Here is a 10,153-nt window from a genome sequence, read left to right as displayed (position 1 = left end):
AAAATAAATCAAAATACTTAGATGTTTATACTTAATGACATTTATTTTCTTACAGTGATCCTAAGCATGGTGCAGTTTTTACACCAAGATGATTTTAAGAGAAGAAACACATCATTTATGTACATTATTCAAGGTTACACAAACAAAGGCGACAGCCCTGAAATCTCTTTGCCCTGAAGATTAGGGGAAGGACTGGGGACTATGGTGAGGTAGTAAAATGGTTAAGGAGAGTGTGCCCCAGACACCTGGCCACTTCCCATTCAATATGACCATATCATCAGCATGTGATGTCCTTTGTCTTCTCTCTCCATACCTAGAAGTTGTGCCCTTTTCCCCATTTAGCCCCCGCCGTCACAAGACTCCCACAGCCAGCCACTTGCTCCAGCACTCCTCACCTCCAAATGCTTCTATTATCACTTTCAGATCAGCAATTCGGGACACTTTCCTTTGTTCCTTGAGAAACATGTTTTGTTTCTTCAGGCTCAAGTTCTTACTCCTAAGGATGACAAAAATTGAACCCCACCCTTCTGAATTTTTGTCCTTTCAAAACGACTGACTTCCTATTCATCCCATTGAAGAGCTTGAGCCCTCCTCCCCAGAGACCCCGAGAAAGAGGAGAGCAGACTCCTGACCTTGGAGCCAGAAGAAATGTGTTCATGTCTACCTTTCCAGTTACCTTCTGTGTGACCTTGGGAAAGTCTTGACCTCTCAGAGGCACAGTTTCTTCCTTCCAAAATTAAATCATCTACCTCTCCCTCTCTATCTCCTAGAAATTATATAAAGTAATGGATATAACGAAACAAAACTTTGGTACCTTGAAAAAAACTTAATGCGTGGAAAAGCCACTGCATGGATGCAGGTTCCCAGGCCAGATGTTCAGAAAATGAAGTTGCAGGACCTGGCTCCTGGATGTTTGGAACATATCAAGTGTGGGAATATTGTCTGGGGAGGACCAAGGTCTTTAAACTCCGCTCCCCAGCAGGGAAGCCCTCAGAATAACATCTGAGCTTTTAGGTTCTCTGGGAAAATTTGCAAACACTTAGAACAGAAGACACAAACACCAAACTAATGATGGCCTGAATTTCATGTGTTAGGAAAAAGCTTGATGCTGTCAGGTAGGTGTGCAAATTTATACACAAGGATGTCACCTTTCCATTCTGGCTTCTAAAGTTTGTGACGAAGATGGATCACTTGTGTGTATATTAGGGCCAAAATATTCCATGAGATTCAAGTTTGTTTTTGGAAATCTAAACAGAGCCATATAGAAGGTCTCTTCTATTCCCAGGGCAGAAGTTTAAATTTAAGGGAACTGTATCCAACTCCAGGTACTTGGCAGGAAAAGAAGACATGAACTTCCCATAGCCAAGCACCTATGAAATATAAGTACCTGAGTTAGTTACGGGCATGCAAGGTGAATAAAATTTATGAAGTCACAGGGGTCTGCCACCCCTTATCCACAGTACTGCTACTGACCCAAACTGTGTGACTTCCTACCACCCACATTCCCTCCCACAGAACCTGGTCCATTGTCAATAGTTACAGAACACTCAAACCACAATTTGTGAACAGAAATTTAACATATAACTACACCCAAATTGTTCTGCCCTGAGAGATGTTTTATTCTAATTGATCACCATAGAACTCTAATGACTTTAAACCTCTTTTTACTGCACAAAAGGACCATTTCTGATCCCCCACACATACCTTTCTATGATGTGATTCACATCCTAGGGAGAAAAGGGAAGACATGAGTCAAGAGGTGATAGACCCTTCTCATTTACAAAGCTTCATCACATCCCTACCAACCCCATGGTAGGAGTAAAGATGGTCTCAACGCGAGAGCAAATAAGTAAAAATAAGACCCAGGCCAATCATTCCAGAAGACATGTGAGGTTGTCAGATTTCCTAAAAGGTAGAAACAGCTTTGAGCCTTGTAGAATTATAGCATGAAGCTTCTAGTATCTGGAAATGAGACATATTTATGAGGAAAACAAGAGTCCCATAATTTTTTCCTAACTGCATGAGAAAGTTTGAATAATGCAATGGTTCTTTCATTTATTCAACAGGAACATAAAGCAATATGCTGTTATTTGCCAAACCTCGGGACAGGCTTTGGCGAATCAAAGATGAGTAAATTATCATAATATCCCTCAAGAAGTTTACATGACTTTGCAGGGGACACAGGCAAATATATTAAGTTAGGTGTTTTTCAAATCTCTCCTCATTTTACACACTATCTATAATTGACCTTATCCACTCTCTCAAATTCGACACACACATATATGCACTTGATTTCCAACTCTTTGTGTTTACTCAGTTTTGTCTCTTAGATGCACGTTAACATATTCAGTAGTAAAGAAGCCACAGGAACTAATGGGTTAGGATGTTTAATATGTAACTTACCCTTCACCAACCAAATGGTCTCCTCTCTTATACTCCGTTGTTCATAATATTACAAATATCCACTCGGCCACTGTCCTAAGACTACAATTTTTACCTGCACTTCAGGTTCTACTGAGCAATTTAATCCACATTCTTGTTTTTGTTATTGTTTTTATTTTTTTAAGTTTTTATTTAGAATTCCAGTTAGTTAACATACAGTGTAATATTAGTTCAGTTTAGTCCACATTCTTAACAGTTTTAGCCATCTGATTTTCTTTATCATCACAGGTATTGGTTTGGTTGTTTGAACAAATATCTACCAATATATTTGGTTTCCTTTACCTCAGCCTTCTTTCACGTCACCAAAAATTAGGCCAACAAGGGCCAAAAAAAAAAGGTTTTGCTCTCTTTATTAGGACTTTTATGTTATATACGATAAAAAGCAAAACCAGGTTAAGTAGAGAAAAGGAATTGGGGGAGCAGTTCTAACTTGAACCAAAGCTGAATTTTGAAGCTCAAACCCTATCATCAGGATCTGGTCTATGTCTTCCAAATTCTATTTATTCCCTCTATCTTGAATTTACTCTCAGTTCATGAAGGAAACATGAATCTCCTGATATAAACTCCAGAAGAAAAGAGAACTTCTCTTCCCAGTTAAAAACACCACCACCACCAACAACAACAACAACACCAACAACAAAACACAACCAGAAAACAAAAACAAAAAATTCTATGCCCGCGTGTCATTGCTCTGCATTGGATCAGGTGCCCATATTAAAGCATCCCTGTGTTGGAGCTGGAAGGAAATGAAGCAGTGTTGGAGGCAAGTTTCTGTATCTTACTGGAATTAACTTAGTATTAATCTGAAGTAGACCATGATAGGGTAAGATGCATACTGTAGCCACTAGAACAACCATTAGGGGGAAAAGAACTAAAACACAAACTACAACAACAACAACAAAAACCCCACAGAAATAGGAAAACTTAACATTTTATACTAGAAATATTTCTTTAACTCAAACAAAGCTAGTTAAGGAGAAAGGACAATGAAAACTACAGGCAACATATGGAAAAAAAACCCCAGTAATATGATAAATGTAAATACAGCTACATCAACATTAGCATAAAATGTTACTGTCTTAACACCTCCATTAAAAGGCAATGATCATTGGACCAGATAAAAAGCAAAATTCAACTATTGCTATCAACAAGAGACAAAGTTTGGATACAAAGACACAAATATGGCAAAAGTAAAAAGATAGAAAAATATATACCATGCAAGCAGTAATCATAAAATAGCTCATGTCTATACTAATATTAGACAAAATAGACTTTCAGACCATAAATATTATGAGAGAATGAGAGAGAAATTTCAGAATGATAAAAAGTTCAGTACATCAAGAAGGGATATAACAATTACAAATGTAAATGTACCCAACAGCAGAGTTTCAAAATACACAAAGCAAAATTGAAAGGATTAAAAAGAAAAATAGACAATTCAGTAGTTGTAGATTTTGACAGCTCACTCTAAATAATTGATAAAATAGCGTGTATGTCATCAAAAATACAGAAGACATAGATGATACTATCAACCAACTTGACCTAACAGATATCTATGGACTATGTCATCTAATAAACGCAGAATGCACATTCTTCTCAAATTCACACAGAAAAATTTTCTGGACATACAATATTTTAGTCCATAAAACAAGTATCAGTACATTTAAATAGTGAAATAATAAAATATGTGTTTTCTGATTACAAAGAAATTATATTTGAAAACCACAGCAGAAAAAAAAGTAAGAAATCAAGTATTGTTAAATTAAATTGCATACTTTCTAGGTATCTACCCAAAGAATACAAAAATATAATTCAAAGGGATACAAGCACCCCAGTGTTTCCAGCAGCATTATCTACAATGGCCAAATTATGGAAACAGCACAAGTGTCCATCAACTGATTACTGATAAATAAAACATGGTGTATATATATTATAATATATAATAATGTATTTATGTCTTTATATATATAAAGAATGTATCATATATATATGTGTGTGGGGTGTAGATAGATGATAGATAGATAGATAGATAGATACTATGGAATATTACTCAGCCATAAAAAAGAATGAAATCTTGCCATTTGCAACAACGTGGTTGAGCTAGAGAGTATTACACCAAGTGAAATAAGTCAGTCAGAGAAAGACAAATACCATATGATTTCACTCATATGTAGAATTTAAGAAACACAACAAATGAGCAAAGGGAAAAGAGAGAGCGAGACAAACCAAGAAACAGACACTTAACTATAGAGAACAAACTGATAATTACCAGAGGGGTGGTGGGTAGGGGGGATGGGTGAAACAGGTGCTGGGGATTAAGGAGGGCACTTGTGACGAGCACCGAGTGTTGTGTGGAAGTGCTGAATCACTGTATTGTACACCTGACACAGATATTACACTGTATGTTAACTGGAATTTAAATAAAAACTTAAATAAATAAATAAATAAATAATAAATAAATAGCACAGTTTCAAATATCCCAAGGGTTAACCAAAAAATTCACAAAAGAAATTAGAAAATAAGTAGAACTAATGAAGATAACAACTAAAGAATCAAAATATGTGGATTAATATGTTGGCTAATTGAACATAATAATTAAATAAATAAATATAATAAACATATGGAATATACCTAAATCATTGCATTTATATGATTAAATACTGTATCAGAAATGATGGTCTCAAATAAGTAATCTAAGTTTTCACTTTAAAAAACTAGAAAAAGGGGCGCCTCGGTGGCTCAGTCGTCAAGCGTCTGCCTTTGGCTCAGGTCATGATCCCAGGGTCTTGGGATCGAGTCCCACATCGGGCTCCCTGCTTGGTGGGAAACCTGCTTCTCCCTCTTCCACTCCCCCTGCTTGTGTTCCTGCTCTCACTATCTCTTTCTCTGTCAAATAAATAAATAAAATCTTGTCAAAAAATTTTAAAAAAGAAACTAGAAAAAGAATGACAAACTAAACTCAGCACACACACATGTGTTCATGTATGCACACATGCACACACTTGTGTTCATGTGTGTACACACTCATGTTCATGCGTGCATACATATCAGTGTTCATGCATGCACACACACTCATGTTCATGCGTGCATATATACATACACACACAAAGGAAACAATAAAGAGGAGACCAGACACAAATGGCATAGAAATGTTAAAAAAAGTGGGGCACCTGGGTGGCTCAGTTGGTTAAGTGGCAGCCTTGGCTCAGGTGGTGATCTCAGGGTTCTGGGATCGAGCCCCTGTTGGTCTCCCTGCTCAGTGGGGAGTCTGTTTCTCCCTCTCCCTCTGCCCCTCACCCCTGCTCATGCTCTCTCTCTCTCCCTCTCAAATAAATAAAATCTTTAAGAAAAAAAAGGTTAAAAAAGTAAATGAAATAATAAAGTTTGTTCTTGAAGAAAATCAATAAAATTGACCAAAGACAACTAAACTGTCCAAGAAAAAAAAAAAAAAGAAAAAGCACACCACCAAAATTAGGAATAAAAGAGGAAACATTACTGTGTGTGCTGTGGAAACCAGAGGGATTATAAGGGATTATTATGACTACCCTTTATGTCTACAAATCAGGCAACTTTAAAGTGGACAAATCCCTACAATGACATTTATCATCAAAATATGACTTAAGAATGGTAAAAAACTAAGCAAACCTAATACATATTTTTAAATATTATTTTAAGCCTTTTGAAAAAGAAAAGCCCAGAATGAGATGGCTTCACTCGTGAATTCTATTGAATATTTAAAGAATAAATAATACTAGTCCTTCACAATTTGTTTTTTGTTTATTTGTTTTTCAGGAAATAGAGAAAGAGGGAGAACAATCTTAGTTTATTCTATGAGGGAAAAAAAAGTCTTAGAATGTGATGTTCATTTGTCTGTGACCAAGCTGAATCATGAAGAGGTACCTGAGAAATCCTTAGCACTAGATCACTGATCACAGAGGCCTCTAGACTATCACTGGATACAGTGCAAATTCTGCCACCATCAGATTTCTGCACTGCACTTGATAAATAAATATGAAATTGTCCCTTGTTATTTATTCCTATAATCTCTGACACATGTACAAGAAAGGGGATACTGCAAGGCCAAAGGAACCCTAGGGTCACTACCAGGAAGAGCAAAGCAACATGGGAGAGAAGGAAACTTGGTCTTCATTTTTGTCAAATCTCAGATGCTGGGGCTTCTTCCTGAGTCTTACCTGCAGCATGTCTGCTGTCGACCCCTGCAGCCGATGCTCCAGTTCCGAGACCAGGTCTCTCATCAGCTGGCTCTGCTGGACCAGCTCAAGCTCCGTTGCAGCCAGGGTGTCAAGAATAGCTTTCTCCTCGCTCTCCAGCTGCTGCACTATCCTCAGCTCCTCATTCTCCAGGATAGTCTTGAGTTTTTTAAACTGTGCTTGGACACACCTTTTCTCATTTTGTATTTGATTCTTCAGAAATGAGAAAGAGAGGTACTCAGGCTATCGGCAGAGACTAGGAGTCAGAAAGAGAACTATTTTCTTTGGAAAGTTCTCACTGGGAAATGAGAGAGAAGCAAAGGAAAAATTCTTGGGGAAACCAACTTTTCCTATTATTTTTTTGTCCATCACATTCCAAAATGATGGCCTCAAGTTTGCATTATTGAGGCCAACCCTGAGCCCAAATAGGATCCTTGGGTGTGGCTCTACTTTCACGCAGCTGTCCAGGACAACCAAGACTCCTTGCTTTACTGCTGACCCCCATCCCCTCACCCTTGGCTGAAAGTTGAACAATGAAGACAAAACCTTGAGTCATTGCTAACTGTCTTCCCCCAGGAGGGTCAAAGACTCAAAATCACAACAGGAATGTAACACAGAATTCACTAGCCATCTTCTATGTGAATACTTCCCTCTAAACATCTGTGTTCATTTATAACATGTTAACTTTTCAGCCCCAACTTTATCAGGGAAAGGATAAAGAAGAGGACTAACCAAAATACTTTTGGACATATCGACTATCAGGGAACAGAAATGAAGGGAGCTCCTTGTCACTAACACCCAAGATCCTGTCTATATTTTTGTCTAACTCTCTCAGGAAGTATCTCCTCCTACCTTCAGGGAAGTTCTCTCTTCTTTGAGGGTAGCTTCCAACATCTTCTCTTCCTGCTGCTCCTCCCTCAGCTTCTGCAGAGCTGTCTGGAGCTTCTCCTATGAGAGAGGAGTCACACCAGAGTCAAGCTGTCAGATTTCTCAGCATCAGCATAGAAGATAAATGGTGAAAATATCAGGTCAATCTCCAAAGGGATTAGAGTTTACAGAATCAGTGAGAATAGCAATTAGAATCTATGACTTGGAAGAAAACCTGACGTGGTGAATGTGTTCTTTAAGACCCAGGTGATGAGCAACAACTAATGAATTGTTGAACACTACATCAAAAACTAATTTTGTATTACATGTTGGCTAACTAAACATAATAATAAAAAAAATCTTTTCAGCATCTACAGAAATAATCACTTTTTTATATATAAATATATCAATTATATTAACAAAATTGCATTCTATTCAGAAAACTATATTAAGAGATTTCCCAGTACTTAATTATACTTGCATTTAAAAAATAAACCAAAAATTAATCAAGAAAAAAAAGACCCAGGTGATAGACATCACCAGCAAAAAGAGGACTGATTCTCTTTGTACTATTAGAACAAACCAAACCCTGCAGCAAGGAAAGAACTTACATCTCCATCTACCCTCCTGTTCAGTGGGGTGATGAGGACCTCTCTTGGGCACTAAATCTCCACCCACCTAGCACAAGGCACAAAAGTATCTACTTCTGACTAAATCTGTACTATAGGTTTATCCTTTCATAATTTAATGGAATGCACAAAAATGTCCTTCAGGCAAAAATTTTTTAAATGTTCTTTAGGCCTTGGAAGGTGAGAATAGAAAAAAAAGACATCACAGGCCTCAGGCCTATGATGACAAGGTAATTAAAGTTGAGTGCGTACACCACACACAAAAATAGACTCAAAATGGATGAAAGACCTAAATGTGAGACAGGAATCCATCAAAATCCTAGAGGAGAACATAGGCAGCAACCTCTTTGACCTCAGCCACAGCAACTTTTTCCTAGAAACATCGCCAAAGGCAAGGGAAGCAAGGGCAAAAATGAACTATTGGGACTTCATCAAGATAAAAGCTTTTGCACAGCAAAGGAAACAGTCCACAAAACCAAAAGACAACCGACAGAATGGGAGAAGATATTTGCAAATGACATATCAGATAAAGGGCTAGTATCCAAAATCTATAAAGAACTTATCAAACTCAACACCCAAAGAACAAATGATCCAATCAAGAAATGGGCAGAAGACATGAACAGACCTTTTTCCAAAGAAGACATCCAAATGGCCAACAGACACATGAAAAAGTCCTCAACATCACTCGGCATCAGGGAAATCCAAATCAAAACCACATCGAGATACCACCTCACACCAGTGAGAATGGCTAAAATTAGTAAGTCAGGAAATGACAGATGTTGGCGGGGATGTGGAGAAAGGGGAACCCTCCTACACTGTTGGTGGGAATGCAAGCTGGTGCAGCCACTCTGGAAAACAGTATGGAGGTTCCTCAAACAGTTGAAAATAGAGCTACCATACGATCCAGCAATTGCACTACTGGGTATTTACCCCAAAGATACAAATGTAGGGATCCGAAGGGGTACGTGCACCCCAATGTTTATAGCAGCAATGTCCACAATAGCCAAACTGTGGAAAAAGCCAAGATGTCCATCGACAGATGAATGGATAAAGAAGAGGTGGTTTATATATACAATGGAATATTATGCAGCCATCAAAAGGAATGAAATCTTGCCATTTGCAATGACGTGGATGGAACTGGAGGGTGTTATGCTTAGCGAAATAAGTCAATCAGAGAAAGACAAGTATCACATGACCTCACTGATATGAGGAATTGTTAATCTCAGGAAACAAACTGAGGGTTGCTGGAGTGGTGGGGGTGGGAGGGATGGGGTGGCTGGGTGATGGACACCGGGGAGGGTATGTGCTATGGTGAGCACTGTGAATTGTGTAAGACTGCTGAATCACAGACCTGTACCTCTGAAACAAATAATACATTACAGGTGGCACCTGGGTGGCTCAGTCTTTAAGCGTCTGCCTTCGGCTTAGGTCATGATCCCGGAGTCCTGGGATGGAGCCCCACATTGGGCTCCCTGCTCAGCAGGAAGCCTGCTTCTCCCTCCCCCACTCCCCCTGCTCGTGTTCCCTCTCTCACTGTCTCTCTCTCTCTCTGTCAAATAAATTAAAAAAAAAAATCTAAAAAAAAAGGTGTTGAGTAAATGCCAGGCATTCACTAGTGCTTGGTATGTACTTATTGGGACGCCTGGGTGGCTCAGCTGGTTATGCATCTGCCTTTGGCTTAGGTCATGGTCCTGGGGTCCTGGGATCGAGTTCCACATCAGGCTCCTTGCTCAGTGGTGAGCCTGCTTCTCCCTCTGCCTGCTGCTTTCCCTGCTTGTACTCTCTCTTTCTGACAAATAAATAAATAAAATCTTTTTATTTTTTTATTTTATTTTTATTTTTTATTTTTTAAAATAAAATCTTTTTAAACAAATACTACATTACATGTTAAAAAGAAGATAGTAGGAAGGGAAAAATGAAGGGGGGTAAATTGGAGGGGGAGACGAACCATGAGACTATCGACTCTGAGAAACAAACTGAGGGTTCTAGAGGGGAGGGGGGTGG

General features: G+C 38.5%; 1 protein-coding gene across 3 annotated transcripts in view; it reads right to left on the bottom strand.

Annotated features, from left to right (window-relative positions):
* Positions 1–28: 28 nt before the first annotated feature.
* The window catches only part of LOC112806213 (tripartite motif-containing protein 5-like), a 25,117-nt gene continuing 14,992 nt past the window's right edge, over positions 29–10,153 (bottom strand). For all 3 annotated transcript variants that reach the window (XM_073883001.1, XM_073882999.1, XM_073883000.1), the window contains 4 exons: positions 7,506–7,601; positions 6,636–6,866; positions 1,705–1,727; positions 29–496 (listed from right to left, as the gene is read on the bottom strand). In XM_073883001.1, coding sequence (XP_073739102.1) covers positions 352–496; positions 1,705–1,727; positions 6,636–6,866; positions 7,506–7,601 — 495 coding nt within the window. In that variant the 3' untranslated portion in view covers positions 29–351. The remainder of the gene's footprint in view (positions 497–1,704; positions 1,728–6,635; positions 6,867–7,505; positions 7,602–10,153) is intronic.

The sequence above is a fragment of the Callorhinus ursinus genome, unplaced genomic scaffold (genome assembly GCF_003265705.2).
Source record: "Callorhinus ursinus isolate GAN/ISIS: 27379988/994484 unplaced genomic scaffold, GSC_fseal_2.0 scaffold49, whole genome shotgun sequence".
Taxonomy (NCBI): Eukaryota; Metazoa; Chordata; class Mammalia; order Carnivora; family Otariidae; genus Callorhinus; species Callorhinus ursinus.
This window is presented reverse-complemented; position numbering and strand designations above follow the sequence as displayed.